This window comes from Arvicanthis niloticus, chromosome 26 (assembly GCF_011762505.2).
Source record: "Arvicanthis niloticus isolate mArvNil1 chromosome 26, mArvNil1.pat.X, whole genome shotgun sequence".
NCBI lineage: Eukaryota > Metazoa > Chordata > Mammalia > Rodentia > Muridae > Arvicanthis > Arvicanthis niloticus.
This window is the reverse complement of record NC_133434.1, coordinates 5,008,359-5,032,214: the sequence shown is the minus strand read 5'-3', so window position 1 is coordinate 5,032,214 and position 23,856 is coordinate 5,008,359. Positions and strand designations below refer to the sequence as shown.

The 23,856-nt window shown below is 46.5% G+C and overlaps 1 protein-coding gene across 2 annotated transcripts; it reads left to right on the top strand.

The window, feature by feature from the left end:
* Window positions 1-462: 462 nt before the first annotated feature.
* Window positions 463-18,116, top strand: Ddx25 (DEAD-box helicase 25). Of its 2 annotated transcripts, none has more exons than XM_076924631.1 (12): window positions 463-643; window positions 1,231-1,274; window positions 1,526-1,570; window positions 2,035-2,170; window positions 4,416-4,508; window positions 4,618-4,720; window positions 6,176-6,290; window positions 7,527-7,704; window positions 13,092-13,329; window positions 14,182-14,344; window positions 16,394-16,582; window positions 17,908-18,116. In XM_076924631.1, exons 5-12 carry the CDS (start codon window positions 4,447-4,449, stop codon window positions 17,967-17,969), a joined length of 1,110 nt encoding a protein of 369 aa, XP_076780746.1. In that variant the 5' UTR covers window positions 463-643; window positions 1,231-1,274; window positions 1,526-1,570; window positions 2,035-2,170; window positions 4,416-4,446; the 3' UTR covers window positions 17,970-18,116. The 2 variants fall into 2 exon arrangements, with proteins under 2 accessions (XP_076780746.1, XP_076780745.1); XM_076924630.1 differs by having other exon boundaries at window positions 1,208-1,274.
* The last annotated feature ends 5,740 nt before the right edge of the window (window positions 18,117-23,856 follow it).

The window sequence follows — 23,856 nt, the reverse complement described above, 5'->3', positions numbered from 1 at the left end:
AATCCTGGTTCTTTGGTCCAAACTTAGCATAACGTATCTACCCCAGATCTATGCAATATATATCTTAGGTAGTGGTGGTCCAGATTGCTTTAAAAAGGGACCATGCCTTAGAAAAAGAATTAAAATACGCGTTTATGTGGGCACATCCCAGGTATCCAGGACTGAGGCACACGTCCGCACTTGAATTCTATTTTCTTTCCGAACCTCTGGTCAAGCCCATCTGTCCCTCCGCTGTGCAATCTCACACCTTGTGATGCCCAAGAGGGGCTGTCGGGAGAGATACCCGCACGAGAGCCTGCAGCGCGGTGTGTGTACCGCCTCCGTGCCCACTTTCTCTCTGCTGTGCCGCTGGCCCGCTGGCCAAACGGAAAGCTCGCGGGTGTCCCGCACAGCTGCGCCCCGCACCTCTCTCCCTCCGCCCGCCCCGCGCCGGGCCCGCGCCTGCGCACTGCGCCGCGCCACGGGTGGTCGCGAGGCGGACGCCGGTCCCGGAGCCTGACCATTGGCCACTGAGCCGAGCCGGCGCTGCCCCGCGCGGGGGTGGCAGCACGTGCCGGGGGCGAGAGCGGAGACCGCAGCTATGGCGTCGTTACTTTGGGGAGGCGACGCTGGGGCGGCGGAGAGCGAGCGGCTGAACAGCCACGTAACTGCCGCCGAGCAGGGGAGGGCCCGGGGGCGGGGGCTAGAACAGGGACTCCCGAGGGAAGTCCCCTGGGAAGGGGAGCGCGCCCGCTGGCGTGTGGAGTGGGGTGTCAAGTGATGATGGGGCCGGGCTGGAAGGGCCACAGAAAAGGAGACTCCCAGAAAGGACCGACCTTTGGTTTGAAAGGGCAGAGACCCCAGGAAATCCAGAGAGCGCGCGCAGCTGCTAGTGCTAGCTGTACTGAGTTTTCTCCCATCATGGTTTTGACCATTTAGCAGGCTTTTCGTCTTCATAGCCACCTTCCCCCCTGTAGGTGTTGTAAACCACCCATCACTCAGATACTGCTCATATTCAGACTAAGAGCCCTTATAAAGAGAGACTATGGAAACTCCCATCCTATTATACATACAATTACACCGATTCCCAAAATGAAACCATTAACCCTTAACATTGCAAAGGAAGCATTTTGGGGTGGTCTTCCCTGCCCCTGCTGTAGAATAGCACCATGCCTCCGGCCTGATGTCCTGCTTGCTAACCTTGGTTGATATTTGTGCCTTTCAATAGTTTTCAAATCTCGTCCACCCCAGGAAGAACCTTCGTGGTATTAGGAGTACCACAGTCCCAAACATAGGTGAGTGTTGTTAGCCTAAAGCAAGACTGGCTTAATTAAACACCTTTGCTTCCCCCATATATCTCCAGCTGAAATAATGTTGGCTTCGTTCCTCTACACTGAAAATCCTCTACCTCCTCAGTCACATACTTTACTCTTCCAGGAGATGTCTCTGAATACACTGTAGAGTCTGTGAGACATTCTAAGAGTGCATTGTATATTTTTGCTCAACGTCTTTCTTTATATTTCTTATTTCTCTTTTACCCTCTTAGACGGCTCTCTTAACACGGAAGAAGATGATGATGAAGACGATGTAGGTAGGAGACAAGTTTGACTGAATGTACCTACTAGCTTTGCTTGCCTGGCTTATCGCTTTGACAGTGTTAATAGGATTTCCTTGGGAAAACACTATCTTTGTTTTCTTTTTGAATGAAAACTATCAGAAAAAAAATACTGAATTGGAAGAGGGTGTATCTCTTTAGACTACATTGAGATGAAAACCGCAAGGTGTAGAATAAGAATTTTCAGTTTGGCAAGGAAGACATTGCTGTTAGATGTTGGTTTGCACGAGGTCAGGGGTTGGTACAACAGAGTGTAAGAAGCTGGATCTTTGTAAGAAGAGGGGATTCTCAGTGCTATGGCATTCCTTCCAGGGATCTTTTTCGTAAGGAAGATGGGAATAAGTTGCAGCTGGTTTATGTATACTGCTACTCAGAAGGAGGTAACAATTAGATGTCATTCAGGAGGTTTGATGCCCTCCCTTTGGTTTTGCTTCTTTTAGTGGATTTGGCAGCCAATTCACTCTTAAACAAGTTAATCCGTCAGTCCTTAGTAGAATCCAGCCACCGAGTGGAAGTCTTACAGAAGGACCCCAGCTCTCCACTCTACTCGGTGAAAACATTTGAAGAGCTTCGGCTGTGAGTATCTTGACTCTTCCGTGTATACGGATGCTCATGTTTGCAAGCATCAGTAAGCCGCTATGCTAGTTCACTAAAAGCCATCAGCAGCACTGCCTTCCTTCCCTAGTATGCTGTATTAGAGTAGAGCGTATGGTTTTTACATGCAATTAAAACATACCTCAGGGAATTCTTGGGTACCTAAGTTGGCTAGCAACCTGGGCACTTTTTGGTAGAAAATATTTTAATCCTGTAGGAGTTGGGGATAGCCAAGCACAGCCGTGGTATCACTCTCCGTATCAGAATCCAGACACGGGCGTTGATGACTTGAACATTATCCCCTTAGCACTTCTTAAAAAGTTAGAGGGCCCGGGCGGTGGTGGCGCACGCCTTTAATCCCAGCAGCGGGGAGGCAGAGGCAGGCGGATTTCTGAGTTCGAGGCCAGCCTGGTCTACAGAGTGAGTTCCAGGGCAGCCAGGGCTACACAGAAAAACCCTGTCTCGGAAAAAAAAAAAAAAAAAAAAAGTTAGAGGGTTTTGCTTTTCTAATCATAATTTTATTTCAAATGGTATTAAAATGAGTAACTTTTTTAAATGAATTTTCATTCCCTAGGGTTAAAATTGCCATGAAGAAAATATATTCTAAATAATAATAATAGATGTCAGATATGTGAGGCCAAACCAGGCTTATGTTGCCTGCCGTGTACATAGGCAGAACGGACCTGATTAGGTAGCTGCTTGGCCAACTACCCAAAAGGCAACTCTAGATGTGATTTTTGCCCATGCCTCGGGGGCCCGTTGCTTGAATCAAGAGCCTGTGAGTGGACAGCTGCTGGAGCATCACCCCAGGACTTGACTGTAGCTCAGTGTTACTTATACTAACATAGCACAGAGTTTTACTTTGTAGTAGAGAAATGGTTTATGGGTCTGGAAGATGTCTTTGTTGATTACAGAATATTGGATTTCTGATTCTTTGGCCTTTGTTGCCAGGTTCTCAATCAGGAATACCCAAATGTTTGGTTTCCAAGAGAAGGATATACAGTAGCATATGAACTTACATAAATGGAAATGTGCAACATCCCGATGCCCATTTCCTAAGTGGTAGAGAAGCCTTCGATTAAAACGTGGCTGCCAGCCATCCACCAAATTAAGACCATCCGGTGCAGCCAGGCATATGACAGTGCATTCCTTTAAACCCAGCACTGAGGCAAAAGGAGGTGATTTCTGTGAATTTGAGGCCAGCCAGGTCTACAGAGACAGTTTCAGGACAGCCAGACCGGCTACACAGAGAAACCCTGTCTTGAAAGAAAGAGAAAGAGAAGGGGTTGTGGGGGAGAAGAACACCCAGTTGTACAAAGTGACTCGTGAAAGCTGTAAACCTCCCAGCCCATTCGGGCTGTTCTCATTCAGACATTTTGCAGAGGAGTACAGGAAAGCTGCATTTAAAGCCCCTGCATCAGCAATATGGGATTATAGGATACTGCATCAAAGAGAAACGATAAGGGTCACCTCGGTCATCTTTTTCTATTCTGAGAATTTCTATCCATGAAAAGGAATTAAACTATAAATTCCAGTTGGTTTCCCAGTTTTATGGAAAAATGGCACTCGCAGTAAATGGATATATTTATCAGATGAATCCTCATCCCCCCAGCCATCTCCTTAACAGAACGTTTGGCTTTCGGCTGTTACTCCTTCCCTCGACCTAGGCTTCTAGCCCAGCTTATTCCTTTAGTAGTCCAACTTAAAGGCATGGCTGTACATAGTCTGGGATAGGGCTGATGTATAAATAATGTATGTCTAAGTATTACTCTCAGTGCTTATGGAACGTTAACCTTGATTGCCAGCTTGACTGGATTTGGAATGACCCAGGTCACACACACATCTGGGGGTGTGTCTGAGGTGTTTGCAGTGAGGTGGAGGCGAGGAGGAAAGAGCATCATCCTGCATGTGGCTGGTACCGTCACGGGCTGGAGGCTCTGACTGAGTAAAACACAGGAAAGGAGAAAGCCAGCTGAGCATCAACAGAGCCGCTCTCTGTTTTCTGACCACAGGCACAGCGAGACCAGCAACCGTACGCTCTCACCAACACGCTCTCCCCACCATAACGGACTTTACCCCTTCTTAAACCATGAGCTAAAAATAAATCCTTCTCAAGTGTCAGGCACTGTATCGTAGAAAAGTGACAGTGCTCAGTTGCAAAGTGGCCCCTCAGAAGGGCACCTCTCATCTGTCTGTCTGTCTGTCTGTCTGTCTGTCTATTCTACAGAAAAGAAGAGTTACTAAAAGGGATTTATGCAATGGGATTTAACCGACCATCTAAAATCCAAGAGATGGCCCTCCCCATGATGCTCGCACATCCGTGAGTTTACAGGGTAGTGGTCTTTCAAGTTGGTTGTTTATGGCGTCTTCTGTTTCTACCCAGGATCTTATATTCAGTTCATGCCCAGTTGTCTTCTCTCTTCTCACAGCCCCCAGAACCTCATAGCACAGAGCCAGTCTGGCACAGGAAAAACGGCTGCCTTTGTCTTAGCGATGCTAAGCAGAGTGAATGCCTCGGAATTGTTTCCACAGGTAAGCAAGGGCTGTGGTGGAAATGACTGCCACCGCACTGGCAGCATGTTCAAGCAGTGCCCGGTCCTTCCGCAAACATACGATTACTGCAGTGAAGTGTAGAATCGGCCTTCTTACGTAAAATTCTAGAGCATTGGGTAGGATATGGGTGGTAGTGCCCAGCACTGGCCAGGGTCCTAACTGTCTCCAGTCCCAGCCTTGCCACCGCTGCCCACCTAGCTGAGTGTCAGGGGCAAGTTAGCAAACCCCCGAGTCTGTTTCCTCTCCGTAAAGACAGCACTCCAAAGGCCCGGCTCATCCCCGATCTGATCACACGTGACTGCTCACACCCAGCAGAGTGCCAGGATTGTAGAGATGACTCATTCAGCATTGAATGACGAATGAATGAGTGAGTGAATGCTCTTCTCCTAAGGTCAGCATGTGGATTCAGAGGAGACACATTTGCGGTGCTGTGTTTGGGATAAGTAAGCATCCTGGGATAAGATGGCTGCTTCATTCCAGGGCAGAAAGAGCACCCAGTGCACCCCACTCCTTTATCAGAGACTCTTAGGGAGAAAAGTGCCTTCCTATGGTCACACAGCATGGCTGGTCAAGGCACCCAGCTCATCGTTCTCCTGGCCTCATTTTTTTTTTCACAAAAATATAATCTGGTACACATATTCCCTGTTTTCTCCAAAGGGCACTCATCAAGTTCTTTCACAGGCCGATTTCCCACATGTGCCAAAAAAATAAAAATAAAAATAAAAAAAAGCCTTTCTCAAGATGCTTCTGCTGACTCCCATAAACTGTAGATGCATATGGCGGAGGCCAAGCACAGATAAGGCTACTGAGATTTATATTTAAAGTGTGGTATCGATCAAAACTATTCAAGAGAGCCATGCTTGAGCCCACGTGTTGAAAATGTGTGGAAACTATTTTTAGCGCTTTTGACGGGGCCTTTTCTACCACAGAGCCTGCGCGTGATGCATTAAACAGCACGAGGTTCCTTCCATCAGCGCCTTCATTCAGTAACCACCACCACTTCTATGGGAGCTGGCCTAGCAAGTGGGAGGGGGGAGGTCATTCTAGCAGGATCATGCATTCATAATATGTGGTTTAAGCAGAGCATGCTGGAAGCAGGCAGAGTCTTAAGAGCAAGCAAGAAGTGATGGGTATTGTACCAGCCATGATTTATCTTGCCTTCCTCCTATCCCAGCTTCCTATACCCCTTTCTCCATCAAAAGACAGTGAGCAGTAACTCGTGCTTCTACATAGCCCTAAATAAAATAGCTACTCCTTAGTCCTTCAGAACCTCCCATCTCTCTCAGTCTGCCAAATTATATTCAGATCGAAACGTCTGGTCCAGCTAAAATCTTCAGTGTCATTTGTATGCCTCCACCTGTACAACGTTTAATTGATTTCAGGTTTGAACAGTGGCTTGTATGAACCTTCCTCCTCCCCTCTTCTGTCTCGCAGTGCCTCTGCCTGGCTCCTACCTATGAACTGGCTCTGCAGACCGGCCGTGTGGTTGAAAGGATGGGGAAATTCTGTGTGGATGTTGAAGTGATGTATGCCGTTCGAGGAAACAGAAGTATGTACCAGCCCGCCTGTCTGGGCTGTCTGTGAAGTCCTGGCTTCACACCTAGCAAGGCTGTTGTAACTTCTCTGCCTTCTCGTCTCTAAAGTGGGGGAAACAGTAGTAAATGAAATGATCCAGACTTAAGCACTGGCGCAGCCCGGAGTCTCATGAGGGCACAGCAAACAGTACATTATTTCCACATCTTGTAAGAAGATGTCTTTTTATTATTATTATTCTGCTTTTTGAGACTTGGCAATGTTGTGCCAAACAAGTTTTATTTGGGGATTTTTTTTTCCATTAGAGTATTACATGCTTATCACAGAAAAATGAAACTTTAAAGGGCGGGGAGAATAGGACAGGGGGAGTTTGCCCTCCAGACGGCAGAAGGCCAGTCTTTGCTCTTCTTTGAACTCTTGCCGACGCTTCTCGGCACATGTGTTTCATCGAGAGCTCACACACTGGCAGGCAGCATGTCACACCACCGTCTGAGTAGCTTCACAGGATCCCACGGTTTTCACATCTGTCCTTTTACTGAGCGTCTTTGTTGTTTCCCATTCAGAAGAGCTTTGCAGTTTGGAGGGGTTTGTGCTGTTTGGGGGTGGGGTGAGGGAGACACACACTAGGTCTGTGCCTGGTAGGTGAGTGCTCCCATTCTTCACAGATCCCACTCAGGGTATCGCTCCTGTAACTGAGACTGGGCTCTCAGCTCATGCAGTAGCAGGCTGGCCGTGAGCTTCAGCCCTCCTGCCAGTCTCCAGAGCAGCTGGCATTCCCTGCCTGTGCTCCCACACCCAGTCTCACCACAGCTGTGCCACTGGTTCCATGGGTTGATAGAAACTCTGGATGGGATTTTGTTTGTTTGCTTTGTTTTGGGGGCTGGTTGGTTGGTTGGTTGGTTTTAGGCAGTGTTTCACTGTGTTACCCAGTCTGGTCTTGAACTTATGTGAGCAAGGTCACGTCACTTCAGCCTCCTGAGTAGCTGGGCCATAGGATGCCACTATAGCCAGTTTATCCAAGCATAGTTTTCAAATATATAATGCTATTATTGCCATAAACTTAGAACTGTGGGATCTATCCTAAAATTCTGCAGAATCTAAATATACCCATGACCCTCGGGGTTTGCACTTGAAAAATGATACAGTACTATATTCTTGTCACCAAGAAAATGTGTCCTGTTACCCTGATTTGTGTACTGTTTGAGTGGGTCTGTTTATAGCTACAGGAGACTTAAAACCCTTTCCTCCACAGTTCCAAGGGGCACTGAAGTCACCAAACAGATTATCATTGGTACTCCTGGGACTGTCCTAGATTGGTGTTTCAAGCGAAAACTGATTGATTTGGCAAAGATCCGTGTGTTTGTCCTGGATGAAGCAGACGTGATGATTGATACCCAAGGATTCTCCGACCAGAGCATCCGTATCCAAAGGTAATCTCATCCATCCTGTCCTCCCGGATTCTCAGACCAAATGATGAATTGCGTGTGTCCACTCTTCCGGCTTACTTTCCCTGCCTGATTTCCTGCCATCCTCACATCCAGATCGCCTGTGTGTAGTCTTGTCTTTGGCCAGCTCAGGGAGCCTTCAGGCTACTGTGATTCCCGCCTCTTGGTTTTACTTTTGCAGAGCAGGCTTCCAGATGAAGTGAGTGTGCTGAGTTGCACCAGGCTTTGCCAATCCTGTTTTCTCTTGTAGGCAGGATCCAGAAGGGATGTGCTGAGGGGTGCCTTAGGGCTGTAATGGCTAATGGGGTAGACTAGAAACACAGTGCTGTTGGGGCGGGTCTAGGCCTGACTCTGCTTCTAATCTGTGAGTAAATCTTAGCAGTTCCCAGATTTCTCTATTCAGATCATCTGAAGGGCTTCAGATATCACCTTTCTGGGTCCCTCCTCACACTCACTGAATTGGGATTTGGGAAGGGAAGTTAGCAGTCTGCATGGCTCTTGTTTTTTGTTTTTGTTTTTTTTTTTTTCCTAAATTAGTGTTTACTCAATGTTAAATCAGTAGTAATGAAAGAACAGTAATCCCCTGTTCTGCCCATTCCCAAGAACCTGCCTGACTTTTCTGATGCTGACCTTCATGTCTTGAGTAACACACTCACACTACTGTCCCCTGAATTCCCAGTATAGAAAGTAGGCCATAGTTCTTCTAGACTCTGCCTTTGCCCAGTCCCTCTGTCTCCTCTCAGTGCTTAAATCATAAGAGTTTGATTGGACAGACACTGGTCATATCATTCTGGATACAAATGCATGTGTGTATACTCACCCTCCCCAAACACACACACACACACACACACACACACACACACACACACACACACACACACTGTTCACTTCTGGGCCAAGCAATGCACTGTTATTATTTTGTGTTTATTACATACTTTTCCTTTACAGCTGACTCCTGCCTTTTCCCATGCATTACCCTTGTGTAGGGCTCTTTTGCTTTTCCCTGGCCATTTCATTATACCAAGCGGTATCTTCATGTAATCAATTCATGGATTGTTGTGTTTACAATTTTTAATTTCTTTTATAATTACACTACCTATAATTATACTATAATATAATTACACTGTTTCCCCTTTTCCTTTTCCTCCCTTCAGTGTTGAAAACAGCAGAGTTTTTTTCTTGTTACTTTATATGCAGGCAATACTGTTAGCTTCCACTTCTGTGACTGAGAGGTTTCATGTCACCCTGCTCTCCCAGATTTGAGTTTTTTAGCCCACTGTCGGGGTCCCCTGTTTCCTCTACTCTCAAGGTACCCTGCTTCTTCCACTCTTGGGGTCCCCTGCTTCCTCCACCCTTGGGGTACCGTGCTTCCTCCACTCTTGGGGTCCCCTGCTTCCTCTACTCTTGGGGTCCCCTGCTTCCTCTACTCTTGGGGTCCCCTGCTTCTTCTACTCTTGGGGTCCCCTGCTTCCTCTACTCTTGGGGTCCCCTGCTTCCTCCACTCTTGGGGTACCCTGCTTCCTCTACTCTTGAGGTACCCTAATTCCTCCATGTCCTGTGATTCTCACTAGCGTTTGTTGACACTTTGTTTTCAAAACTCATGCCGGCAAGTTTTGGAAGTTCTCTGAGCTGTTTCTTTTCCTAAAATGATGAACTGCTGAGATAGCCGATTGGAGGGCACGAAGGAGAAGTATTTAAAATGGAAATAATTATACAGTATCACTAAAGCAGACGGCCATTTCTGTCTCCTGGCATTCCGTTCTCGAGTCTCATTCTCTGTGTCTCCGTGCATTCTCATTCACTGTACCTCTTCCCCGAGCCACCAGCAGCAATCATCACCATACGAGCACCTGTCTTCACAGCTAAAGGTCTCACCGAGTACAAACTGGAAACTGAAAAGTGGCCAAGACTTTGATAAGGAAAGACTTGGTGCTTGGGTCAGGTGTGACCTGCTCTGTAAGATGTCAGGTGCAGAGTGTGCAAGACACGGAGCTATTGGCACCGTTTTGTTTTGTTTTGATAAGCAGTTTATGGGATAAATAGAATTTGACAGACTTTATATTTATACTCCACTGTTAGTTTATATTTGGATAAGATATGAGGAAATCTTTTTTTTTATATTGCTTTATGAGAATTTCATAGATGTCTCCATTTTTAAACTCTTTCTCTCTTTCTTTCTCTATTTCTCTCTCTCTCCCTCTCTCTCTCTTTCTCTGTGTGTGTGTGTGTGTCTGTGTGTGTGTGTGTGTGTGTGCGTGTGTGTATGTGTGTGGTTTGGTGTGTTGAGAAAGACTCTCTGCAGCCCAGGCTGATCAGGCTAACTATATAGTCCAGCTTGTCCTCAGACTCATGGCAGTCCTGCCTCAGCCTCCTGAAAGCTAAGATTACAGGCATGAACCAACACGCTTGACATGAGCATGTGTTTGTTGCTGGGATATGAATGGGATGTGCATGTCTGAAGTGTGGTCTTAATTGATCAGTATAGATTTGAAAGAGTCAGCTTTCACACTGAAAGACCCATGTCATCTGTTACCAGCACTTCTGCATTTATTTACTCAAAGGATGTTTTACTTAGATCTATAAGACATTTTATTTAGATCTATAAGACTCGAAGGACATTTTATTCAGATATCTTTGTTGAAAATAGATTCTTTTCTTATACAATCTATCCTGGTGACAGTTTTCCCTCCCTCTGCTCCTCCCAATCTACTCCCTTTCTGTCTCATTAGAAAAGACAGATCAACTAAATGGGACAAAATAAAATGTAATAGGCTAAAGTAAAACCCATCACATCGAGGCTGGACAAGGCAACCCAACAAAAGGAAAAGAGTCCTGAGTGCAGGCACGAAAGTCAGAGACCCACTTGTTCACACACTCGGGACTCCCATAAAAACGCTAAGCTCACAGCTGTAATATATGCACAGGGGAGCTGGTGCAGACCCGTGTTAGCTGTGTGCTTGCCACTTCAGTCTCTGTGAGCTCACATGAGCCTTGCTGAAGAGGGCCTTGTTCTCTGGCGTCCCCCTTGGCTTTATGCGCTTTCTGCGCCCTCTTTTGTAATGCTCTCTGACCTCTGAGCTGAAGGGTTTGATGGAGATATCCCACTTAGAGTTTGAACCAAGTCTTAGACTTTCTCTACTTGGGACTTGTTTTCACCAAAGAAATTTTTACATGACCCCCCCCCCCAGATATTTCAGTACATGGTATAAGTATGTGTATCAAGTATTTACCGAACATGAATCACAAACAGATTTATTTTAAAAGTTTGTTAGTGTGCATATGAGACAATTTATATAATGGTGAGATAGACTTGCCACCTATCTTTGTATCAGGAATTAAATCTTGTCTGCAACAGAATATGTTCAACATTTTCTGGAATTGATTGATTTTTTTTAAATTGCCAGTGCTAGGAATACCACTTTGTATAAGTATGTAATACAAATAGCAGGAAGATGTCTCATACCATTTTGGACATTGCTAGAATTTTTTTTTTTTTTTATGAAACTCACATCAGCAACTCAGCAGTTTTAAAATCCAACAGTGCAACGATTGCAACATACTAACTTGATAAGAGCGTGCTAAGGGACGTCCCTGTGAGAGCGGAAAGCTCTGTGAAACGCTCACACGCATACAGTGGTGGCCGGGTCGGGCCAAGGATCTCAAGTAGCATTTGTTGGCATTTGTGTGGCTTCAGTGGCACAAAGTGCACATCCCACGTGCTCGGAAACAGGACTACGGTGAAGTCACACTGTGCAACCCAGGCAGGCTCTGCTAGAAACCCCTTAGGTTTGTTGCGTGTTTGATTACGAATTAATTGTTGGTCATTGGCCATTCATACCTTTTACTGAACTGCAGACTATGTCACAACCCCCACCTTCAGTCACACACAAGCCCAGATGGGGCCACAGCCCACAGTTCAGGAAGCTGTATTGTAAACCCTGAGTTCACAGCTACTCCAGGTCATGGAGGTAGCTCCCAGGGACAGCACAGTAGCACATGCTCATTTAGGTGCTGTCTGGGGTAATGGAGAGACTGCTCTTCACCCCAGCGCTGGGCTCTTGAGGAAGCCAATTTTAGAAATCTGGAAGCACTGCCTCTCTCTCTCCCTAAACTTAGAAGTGTGTCTCTACATTGGCCTCTTACATCCCAGAATGCCTGGTCCTAAGCTCTTCATGCAGGGCCTGTGTTAATCTGTGTTTTGTTGTGCGTTTCCTTCTGTCTAGAGTTAAATGGCGTAAATGATGGTCTTTAGCCTTATTTTTCCTGTCTGGATCCTACTTGGTGGTGTTTTCTGGTTGTTTCTTTCCCATTATTTCCTTTTCCTGTGTTGCAGATACAACACCCACCTTCTCTTTCTACTAATTTCAGTATTTTTGCCAGATAGTGTTGTTGCTGTTTTGGTTTGGCCTACCCACCCCCCAGGCCCCATTTTCAACATCGTCTGTGAATTGTCCAGCTCTCCTGTCTCCATTGCTTTGTCTGCTGCATCTATATTTCACAAAAGGTGCCGCTTTCTTCTCCCTGTCTGATGGCACATGCCTACTCTTTCATGATCCGAGGGACCAAAATTCCAGTAGACGGCTCAGTGTACGCCTGACTTGGAAGCTTTACTCTAGGTTGCTTGTCATAAGGGACATTAGCACTATGTGATGTCTGATTCCCTTCCAGGAGGTAGAACTTGGCTGCTGACAGTCTGGGGTGAGAAGAGGCTGCCAGGAAGTAGGCATGTTTTCCCTTCAGCTAGGTGATTTATCTCTACCTACTATTAAGGCTTGGAGCACCAACTCTGGAACTTCTGCACTAGGCTCCTGGGAGTCTGTGCTTAGCTGCCCCATGTAAGGGATCCAACTGTTCTTATGGCCGGAGGTCAAGGGAGACTCCCTCTCGCCACCTTCTAACCAGTAAGTTAGTGGAGTCTGGCATAGAATAAAAGGCTTTGAGAGTCAAGGGGGCTCCCTTGAGGTCCCTTTTACTTTCTACTCATGAGAGTGCTGTATAATGAGTAGTGTATTTATGTTGGGTGCTCAACACCCCCACCCCATTTTCCTTTCTTTTGGCTAAAACAGTTAAATAAGTGGCTCATTTCACTCAGTTCAGATGTCTATCCAGTGTGAGATTGCTGAATCTGACAGCAGGGAGGAGATTGACATGAATGACTGCTGACCTTCCAGAATGGTCACCTAAGCTTTGCTCTGAGATTGACACCCAGGATGGTTGACAGGATGCTTGACCTCTTGCGTGAAGGTGTAGCTGAGCACAGCACACCGCACCGCACCGCATATCCACACGTGTGCATAGAGCAGCTGCTGGCAGTGCCGGAAGAGCGGCCGTCTGCTAGCTGGGTGATGGCCGTCTTCCTTTCTCTCTTTCAGAGCTTTACCCTCTGAATGCCAGATGCTCCTCTTTTCAGCAACCTTTGAGGACTCTGTGTGGCAGTTTGCCGAACGAATCATTCCTGACCCCAATGTCATCAAGTTGCGAAAAGAGGAGCTGACCCTGAACAATATCCGGCAGTATTACGTGTTGTGCGAGAACAGGAAAGACAAATATCAGGCCCTCTGTAACATCTACGGGGGCATCACCATTGGCCAAGCCATCATCTTCTGTCAGGTAAGCCTGCTGCCTGTGTCCTTGCCACAGACAGAGGTCCACACAAGTGGGGGTTGGAGACTATCCTATTAATAAATGCTTCCTAGCCAGGTGCTGTGTTCAGTTTAATCGTCAGACAGCTCTGAATAGAACATCTTTAGGGGTAAAACTTAGGAATAAAAAGGTGGAATAGGACCTTAAATTGATGTTAAGTAAGGTCCCTCTTAGAGGCCCTGCTCCTATCGTAAGATTTCCTGGGTGTTACTTAATACTGATGTCCCACTATGTTTATTTTATGTGGGTTTGGGGGTTGCTGTGCTTTGCTTTTTTGCTGTCATGTTTCATGCTATTCTGTTTCGGCTTTATTCCTACCATGAGTAGGATCTTGAGACATGGGCCCCGCACTAGACTGCCATCTGCTGGCGTGTGGACAGAACTGAAATCCTGCGTAAAATAAAAACAAGGTCAGCTCTGCTCCAGCATAGCCATATAAACTGGGCGAGACACTTAGCTTTAGAATTGTTTTCTTCTTGGTTCATTTAACAAAAACGATGACGAGGAGCAGGAGGAGCAGGAGCCAGAAGTTGGGTAGCTGTTTTACTGTGGACATGAAGGTGTCAGACGGTTGGCTCCTACAAAGAACGCTTACACTGTTTGTTGGCTTGGTTTTGTCATCCGCTTGTGGAAGAGAAGGTGAAAGCGTGGCTGGGTTTAAGAGAACATGACTTAGAAACGCAGTCAGAGAATGCCACGCCACGTTCTGAGACTTCTTAGAAGGCTGAGGAAGGAAGGAAGAAAAATTCTTCCATAGCTTTCATCCTGCACACACAAGCATAACAGGTGGGGTTTGACCACTGCTTTTCTCTCTCCTAGACACGTCGAAATGCCAAGTGGCTGACTGTGGAGATGATGCAGGACGGCCACCAGGTGTCCCTGCTGAGTGGAGAGCTCACAGTGGAGCAGCGAGCGTCCATCATTCAGAGGTTCCGAGATGGCAAAGAGAAGGTTCTTATAACGACCAATGTCTGTGCTCGAGGTATGTCAGAGCTGGGTGTTGCTGTGCAGTGTACACACAGTGCGCCTTCGACTTGGCTGGCATGCACAGTCCTGTGACCACCGCTGTAATCAGCCCCCTGCCGCCTCCCAGCATTCCCTCACCTTGCTCTGCAGTCAGCCTCCTCCCAGCGCATGGCCTCTGGCAACTGCCACTGGGATTTCAGGGTGTGCTTTTGTCTCTTCCAGACTGCCACCTAAGCTGAACCAGTGTACAACCTTAGTATCTGACATCTTCGCCTGATGTGCTGCTGCTGGATTCCCCCAGCTTTGCTGGCTACATGGAACAGTAGTTTGTTCCTTTTCATTGGGGATAGTATTCCATTGACAGTCATTTACCAGTTGGCTGTCTGAGTTGCTTGCAGCTAGGTGCTAACTGAACGCATGTGTCACAGAAACTCACACGTAGGTCCTGTGTCCGTGTGCTTTCTTTGCTCTTGGGTCAGCAATGTCCCAGCAGTGAGACAGCCTTCTAAGAAACTGCGCAGCTCTTGAGTTCGTCTCAGCCGATGTGCCTTCCCATAGCAGTTGTCCTGTGTCCCTGTCACTCACTCAGCCTGTCAGCTCCTCGTCTCATCCATTCAGATGGACATGGACAGTGTCTCCACATGGTTTTAATTTGCAGTTCATTGATAATGCCAACATTATTAGTATCTCAGGTGTACCTCGGGGTTTTAAGTTTGAAAGCTATCGCTGTGGGTTGGTGAGTGTTAAGAAAAGAGACAGGCTGTTTCTTCATTCTTCCCACGTCCTTGCTTGGACCCTGTACTCAAACCATGTGCTCTAGGTCATTGGGAGTTTAGGAAACAGAACGAAGGGGCTGCTGTATACAGCAGGTTCAGCCTTTGACTTTTGGAAGCCTAGCCTGCCTGAAAAAGGGTGAATCCCATGACCCTCAGCTGGACTTCTCACCTGGGCTCTCCAAAGGGACTCTGTGCTGTCCAGACGGTGACTCTTAACTGTGTCAGCTCTTGACCACTTGAAACAACCATAGTATGACCGAGGAACTGGATTTTTTTTGTTTTTCAGTGAGTGGCTATATAAAGTTTCATGGTTTCCTTTCTGGATAGAACAATCTCTGGTCCTAGGGGAAAAGGGGGTTGGTGAAAGCTCGGAGTAGAGAGGGAAGATCATTGTGCGGGCAGCCCGTCAGGGTGGGGATGGAAGGCCCAGAGAGCAAGGAAGTGTCCTAGGCAACATTGGGTGGACCGGTGTTGGAGGGAGGAAAACAGTTTAGGGGGTTTTTTGTTTGTCTCTTTGTTTTGGGTTTTTTATTATTTTGTTGGGGTTTTTGTTGGTTGGTTGGGTTGGGTTGGTTTGGCTTGATGTGGGGATCAAACCCAGGGCCTTGTGCTTGCTAGGTGGGCACTCGACCGCTGAGCCACGTCACTAGCCACAAGAAAAATTCAATTGGTAGGAACATGACTAGCCCTTGAAACTGGAACTGAACATGAAGAAGTGAGCCCGGTGGTGGTTTGAGGGTGGGAGGGACTTGTAGCATGGGCTCTGAGCACAAGTGGCCTGGCCTTAGCTGTGGTGACCATCCTGTGAGACGTTTGAGAGCGGGGGAAGAGATAGAGGAGAAAACATTCTGGAAATTGTAACGGTTGAAGCAAGAGATTTAAGAAATAGATGAAAGGCCTGATGGGAAGGTAGCCATGACAGGGAGTGGAGCTGCTCTTTGTAATGAGTAAGAAGGCCCTGGACCTACGGCTTAGCCCACTGATGTCGGGAGGAGCTTGGCCCTATAGGCTTGGGAGGGCTCCCCTCTCTCTCCCCTGTCCCCACTCACTTATACATAAAATGCTTTGTACCTATTTATATTTCTGCAGAATTAGCCTTTATCAACAGTCTTACCAGCATCACAGACATCACAGTGTGTAAACAAACTGACATTATGACATAAAACCAGTTTTAATTTTCCAGGTTTTTTTTTTTTCCACAAACAAGATTTCCTTTGGCAAATACAGTTCTTGGTGGATTTGTCCTGAAGAAAATATTGCAAGATGCTACTGAGTCTTTCTTCTCCTAGGAATTGATGTGAAGCAGGTCACCATCGTCGTGAACTTTGATCTTCCTGTAAACCAGTCAGAAGAGCCAGACTATGAGACCTACCTCCACCGTATAGGGCGGACAGGACGCTTTGGGAAAAAAGGTCTCGCCTTCAACATGATCGAAGTGGATAAGCTGCCACTGCTTATGAAAATACAAGACCACTTCAGTAAGTAGCAGGCTTTCACAGTCCCAGTAAGGAGCTCAGAGGCCATGTGGACAGTGAGGGGTTGTGTGAAGCAGAAGCCGTGTGGGAAAAGCTTCTAATTCATAGGATGAAAGTCATAACACGGGCCAAGTGGTTACACAATTCCTTTATGCTTGTTAAATAGAAGGTAAGTGTCAAGTAGAAGTCACAGAAGCTCAATCTGCAATCTGTGGAATTTTATGCCCACAGAGTGACTGGTACCACAAAGAAGGATTTGTTATGTCCCAGCTTCCTCTTGTGTTGACAGTTCGCCCTCCTCTTGTTGCACCCTCTCAGACAGCACATGCCTGACTTCTGAGCTCTGCAACCCTTTTCCAGCCCCACACCTACACAAGCAGGCTCAGCTAGCCTGCTGGGGCCCCGAACTGGCAGATTGCACTCATGAGAACCTCAAGGTTTTCCCCACTGATAGCTCTGCCTCCTTTCTTGCACGTGCTTTCAAAAACCAAGGGGAGTGGCACATGCTTTTAATGAGGGTACTCAAGAGGCAGAGGCAGGAGGACCACTGAGTTTAAAGACAGGCAGAGCTACAAAGTGAGACTCTGCATTGAAAGAAAACAAACAAAAAAATGACCCCCACTGAAGAGAGCACAGATGTAGGCAGGGAACATGGCAGAGAGGCATTAGGTACCGTCTTCCCAGATGGATCTCTGTTGGATGCAGTGGACTCACAGAACATCTGGAATGGAATCTGTAAAGGTTTTCAGGCAGACTGCTGCATATCCCACTGACTCTTCAAAGAGTTCCTTAGGCACCCCATCTTAAGCTACCTGCATAGCGGAGTGAGAAGCACCCATGAAGGCCACTACTGCTGTGCTGGGCTCTTGGGAAGTAACTACAGTGACGAGGCTTGGTCCTCCCTAGCTTTTCCCACTGAGCCTGTCTTTTGCACAAGGTGTCAAGATATGTACATCCCGGACCCAGTCCACTTGATGCTGTTGTAGTTTATGTGGGTTAGCTATTTGGTGAGTATCCCTTACTTATCTTGAGCTTTCTATACAAAATTCACAGGAGCACACACCCCCCCTTTTTTTTCTTAGATAGGGTTTCTCTATGTAGCCCAGGCTGTCCTGGAACTCACTCTGTGTAGACCAGAGATCAAACTCACAGAAGTCTACCTGCCTCTGCTTCCTCAGTGCTGGGATTAAAGATGTGCACCACCACACCCTACTTAAGATTGTGTCTTTTCAAAGGTGCCACTCTCTTCAGAAACTTACCACTGGCCAGAATGAGCGTCCACTTAGGACCTAGGATGACGCTGGTCCCTTTCTCTTTTGTTCTTCCAGATAGCAATATTAAGCAGCTCGACCCAGAAGACATGGATGAGATTGAGAAGATCGAATACTGAAGAGAGAGGGGCCTTTGTTGCTCTTGGGCTGTCCTAGACTACGTGAGAATGTTCCAGCAGAGTTGGAAGATAATTTTCTATGTTGAGGCTCTGTCCAGGTGAAGCTGTCACAGATAACAAATAAATGCCACGACTCTCTTCACCTGAGACCTGAGGGCTCTTTGAAACTCCTTTTAAATGAGAGTGAAAGATTTCTCTGAACCCGTTTATAGGTAACAATGTTACCTGTGCTGCTCGCAGGGCTGGCTGTCTAGTCTAAACGCTGTGTAGATCGTACCTATTTATGAACCTGGCCACAAGGGGGCAGTAGAATGTCACCAATTTTTAGAATTTCAGCTGGCAGGATAGATAGAAAAGCAGTCCATTTTCAGGCCTCACTTGCAGACTGCCCTCTCTGCATATTCATTTCCCCGTTACCACCCCCATGCTCTCAGATGAAAGCGTACTTTAAAACTTACGGAGCAAGAGCACGCACATTTTTTTTTAATATTCCAGGTGACATGCAGAACTTCTAAATTCCTCTTCTGCTTGTTACTATCTTCAGATTAGAAAAGGTCTATTCTGTCATGTTATCTCATAGACTTTAAAAATGTGGCTTTATTCTAAATATTTCCAAAAAAAAAAAAAAAAGAGCAATGAGGGTTTTAAAAACAACAAGGCAGGACCTGAGGCGATGCCTCAGCGGTCATGTGAGCATGAGGGTCTGACTTCACATTCCCAGCATGCATGGGACCAGACCTAGTAGAACAGAACTGCACAGAGCTGGGAGCCAGAGACATAGATCCAAGTAAGTTTGTCTGATAGGGCAAGCTCCAGGTTCAGTGAGACACTGTCACGTCCTGGAAAACAAGGGAATAAGCGGTGACATCAGCTTCTGCCCTCCACAAACCCACAGCATCTGCACACCTGCATGTGCACACACACACACCCACAGGCATGCACACTCACACATACATGTACACCCACACACATGCGTGCATCACACAAATCCACCAAAAAAATTAAGCACAACCAAAGGGAGTGTTTATAAAAATCTCACAGTATCAGGGCATAGTGATGCATACCTGTAATCGTGGCAGTCAGTAAGCCCAGTCAGGCAGAATTCCACAAGTTTGAGGCCAGAATAGTCAATACCACAAGACCTATCCCAAAATTTAAAAAAAGAAAAAAAAAGTTTGTTGAGCAAAAATGTTCTTAGTTTCCACATTTGCTGCTTAGAAATAAATCATGAGCTTGAAAACATGGGATGAATGGCTAGATTCTCATCAAGGCAATTCACGTGTGCCAGAAACCTACAGCTCTCCCACACCCCAAGCTGCCAGTGGTGCCTCCAGTGAGTTACCGCCACCCTGCTGGGCTGCTCCACTTGGATGTCACTGTGCCCGAGTTAACCTCTAAGTCTCGAGCTCCTCGTGCAACACTAGGCATGTGACATGCATCCTTGCGCTAACCATCACAGAAAGGGGAATGAGCAAGACGGAAGACACCAGAGCAGAGAGCGTGCAATGGCAGAGACCCAGCATAAGCCATCATCAGAAAAGTAAAAGAAGAACATCTATCTGACATCACACCGATGGGTCTCCAATGGCCTCTAGGCCAGCTGTAGAGAGGCTAGACCAGGCCTCCTGAAGGGGGGTGGGACATACTTAGCAACATGGCAGTCTCCTAATGTGGGTCCCCTGAGGCAATGTTCCAGACCAGCTCATCCTGGGAATTACTAAGAGATCCTAGGAAAACCTACCAGTCACTTGTCCCAGGTAAACAAAGACAGATGCCGAGATAGAATCCAGAAGTGCTTGGGTAGAGAGCGGTAAGTGTTGGCAGAGCAATGGGTAGAAAGACCACTGTCTAACAAGACGTGGAGTCAGACAGACTCTCAGAGACAGTTTGCCAATTCCTCAGTTCATCACTGGGGAATCTCTGCTCCACTGTTTACACTGAATCTGCTTTCCTCTCCTCTGTATGATTAGAAACTGCCATTCTTGTGTATTCATCAGTACCTCATGTAAGACGGTACCCACGACAGCAAATCCGTGAGCATCACTCTCCCGATAAGGAAATATTTCTTCTTCTTTTGCTGTTTCCTCAGTCAGTAGCATTTTCCCCAGTTTGAACCCCAACAGTAAGACACGATATGCATGAGAGACATAATAAGGTATTTTTGTCTCACGGTTTGAGAAAGAAGTTCTCCATCCTCCCCAGCTCAGGCTCAGTGTATCCTGAATAAACCCCACATACACACTATCTCCAGTGTAGATCTCTGGTAAAGGCCTGAGCAGGTCCCCATAACCACAAGAGCTTTGGTAAGCCCCACCTGACAGTACCTCCCCCAGGGCCTGCAAACACTTTGCCCTTTGTCCCCTCCTCCCATCCGTTTGTCTCACCACCTAGGAGGCAACAAGGTCACAGCCATATTAAACTGCTGTCCCTGTTTGGTGAGTCAACGATCCGGAGACTTTGCAGGAGGGTCTCCTTGCTCCAAGCTGTAAGCAGTTTTCATATCTCCACAATGGCATGGCCGAGGTCATCCCTCTGAGTGCTGGCTAGAAAAAGGAATAAATGGAGAAATGAGAAACAGCCAGATGGCTTCAGAGCATCTGTGAGCTGGCTTAATCAGCTGTGTATTCCTTGGCACCAGAGGCTAAACCAAATCCTGGAGGTTTATATTGGCCATCTCAATACTGTTAGCCTACTGAACTCGGTGATTACATGTGGCAGGCTTGTGATTTGCGAGGGGAACGGTGAGCGATCACCTCGCCTGAGCCCTGTGGTTGTGATGTTAGGTGCAGCATCTAAGGCAGCTATTAATCATTGGAAAGGCAAAGGAGTTGCCCACGGTCTGGTAGGATGCCTGACAGCTCAAGGGACGTTACTGTATTTAGAGAAAGTGTCGCTCCTCCTCAGTGGAGCTTGGTCACCGTGAAAGCCACTGGCAGTCTGCACACATGAACAATGATGGAAAGTCTTAGAGGATTGTGGGAGTGACAAAGTGAACAGCTCCTTACAAGACACGGGGTGGGGGTGAGGGGAGGGGGAGGAGTGCTGGTTGTGCCAAACCTGCATTTGGTTCTTGGACTTCTTAGTTATTCAGATATCCAGATTAGAAAAAGGACCCAAGCAGAGATCTCTCTGCTGTTGGGCTGGAAACAGAAATACAAGTCCAGACCTAGGGCCTCTCAGCCTGGGCCTGGACCACCTTCTGTCTGGCACCATTAAACAGTCAGTCATACATACCAATCTTGCTTGGGCCTCGCAGAGCTAGCACTGGGTGTCTGCTAGTCTCTCAAGGGAGCTACAGAAGGTTCTATTCTCTTCAATCCTGACCACTCTAGCCCTCAGCCACTTCCAGGAAATAATCAGAAATATCAAAGACCTGTGTCAGTTTGCTCCACAACCCATGAAATACAGCCTAGCTATATGCTTTAAGGAACACTAACTTTTAAATTCCACACTGGGAGAATTATATATGACTCCACCCCCACCCCGTCATACCTGTCTGCTAGCTGCTTCCCCCTCTCCTCCTGCCCCTCACTTCCTGCGATAATGTTTTTATCCAGATTCTGCCTTTGTATTTGCCATGGGCATCCCAGGTCAGTTGAGCCAAGCCTGTTCATATAGTATTGCCTGGCCCATTACCCCTAGACAGTGTTCTAACCTCTCCCGTTGCTTTGCAAACTGTTGTTTATAATATAAGTGAGACTGAAGCATCATTCACAGTTTTAACTACATTTTCTCCATTGATGTGGGAGGGGCCACGTGCATGCCACAACACACATGTGGAGGTTAGAGGACAGCTTTCATAGTTGGCTCTCTCCTCCCACCATGTTGATTCTGACATGGAACTCAGGCTTGGTGGCAAGTGCCTTTGCTAGTGAGCCGTGTCCCTGGCCCCTATTCATAACCGCCTCCATGTTTGCAGGAGTGTTGTTGTTGAGACAGGCTCTCATTGTACACCCCTAGCCGGTCCAGAACTTGCTAGTCAGAGCAGGCTGGCCCCAAACTCACAAAGATCCACCAGCCTCTGCCTCCTGAGTTAGATTAAGGCATGTGCCCATTCTCCACCTTTAACTGGACACAGTTTCTGCTTCCGACAGAATTTAACACACTTCTAGTAAAATAACAGGAAGTGCACATGAAGAGCCCTGGAGCTTGGTGAAAATAACTGTCTAGCTGCCCCACAGAAGGCCCCAGGGCCCAGCTCTATAACTGCACAGCCCACACTGACGAGCATTTAAGCCTTCCACCTCTGGGGATGTTAGAAACAAGCAGAAAGCTGTAATGCTATAAGGAGGATGAGCGTCAACCCAAGGTCTTCACTGTTCTTCTTGATGGGGATAACTGTGCGTTTATTTCAGTTTTGAAATACATCTTCAAGGAATAGGGGTGTTCTACTTTGGACTTAATAATTTCCTAAGCTACAATGATCGGCCAAAGAGCAAATGGTTACTTGTACTGGATTGTAGAATCAGTGCAAATTTGGCATAAAACGATCTGTGACGTTCGACCCACTAAGACACCATGTTTCCACGGTGCCACAAAGAAGCAATTAATGTGAAGAATACACGTCCTGGAGGCCTCAGGAGACTGTTGCTCACAGGTGAGAGGGATGGGTGGGGATTAGCTTCTAATCGCACCGTTTTTCCTTTCAGATCCACGAGCTTCTTCCCTGCATGACTATGTCTTTATGCAGAATACAGGTTATTTTAGTTTACTGTTTCTATCATAAAAGCAACAAAACAGCAAGTGCTGGTAACAAAGACGCCATCGAAGACTCTCCTCAGCCGCAGCAGTTATGTCTTGCTATGCCCTCTCCATCTTGGTAGGACCAGAGTTCATCCTGGTGCATGTCTGACGGTGAATAACCAGGTGTGTTTTGCCGGGTGTTCCCAGTCTTCAGGTTATCATTTAATAGTGCCAATTGGCTAGATGATCTCGTCCAGTAACTATGCACTCAATCTTTGCTCATGATCATGCGGTATCCAGCTTTCCAACATGAGAAGGCATGCTGTACAGTATTTTGGATTATTTCTTAGGGTTACAGATGTTAAGTTTGAGCGCCAAATCAAAAATACTGGAGCATTTTTGTGACGGCCAGCAGATAGTAGTAAACGACTTCCTGAGACCAAAACTATACCATCAGTCTGTCCTCACCTCCCATCACTGTCCATCCGTCCTTACCTTCCCATCAGCTGATATTCTCATTGCGGGCTGCACGCTCACTTGTTTCGATTCACATTTTTTCCCCATGCAAACAAGATTATTTCTTTGTATGTGATTCGTCATTTGAAAACCATCTGTAGTATCATTTGTCCTGTAAGATCGTAATGTTATCAAGTTATATGAAATACATGTGTGGTTTTTTTTTTCCAGATACAATAAAGATATTAACCATTTTATTGAGAATATATTTTTCCATATGCCTGCTTTTTCAATTTTAGATAGCAGTCCAACATAAAATTATATTGCCCAGAGGTTAAGAGCATATACTGCTCTTGCAGAGGACCTGAGTTCGATTCTCAGCCCACACATCAGGTAGCTCATAACTACCTATAATTTCACTTCCAGGGGTTACAATGCTTCTGACCCACTTGGCACTTGCATTCAAGTATATAATCTCTCTCTCTCTCTCTCTCTCTCTCTCTCTCTCTCTCTCTTTCTCTTACACACACTTAAAAATATTTTTAATTATTTAATCTTGTAATATGCTCATAATCTTAGTCTAGTCTAAAATGTTACCACTACTCTAGAAACATTTGAGTTTTATGCTAGGTTATTTTGTGATTTTAATATTACATTTTCTTACTTGACGTTTGTGTGTTCTCATGCCACGGTATGGGTGTGGAGGTCAGAGGACAATCTTCAGAATTGAGTTCTCTTTTTCACCCAT

What these genes read in the sequence shown, in the direction of transcription:
- Ddx25 (XM_076924630.1), top strand. Translation starts at nt 581, where the DNA reads ATGGCGTCGTTACTTTGGGGAGGCGACGCTGGGGCGGCGGAGAGCGAG. An exon ending in ACATTTGAAGAGCTTCGGCT is followed by an intron (nt 2,171 to 4,415) that starts GTGAGTATCTTG and finishes TCTATTCTACAG; the next exon opens with AAAAGAAGAGTTACTAAAAG. An exon ending in CCTCGGAATTGTTTCCACAG is followed by an intron (nt 4,721 to 6,175) that starts GTAAGCAAGGGC and finishes TCTGTCTCGCAG; the next exon opens with TGCCTCTGCCTGGCTCCTAC.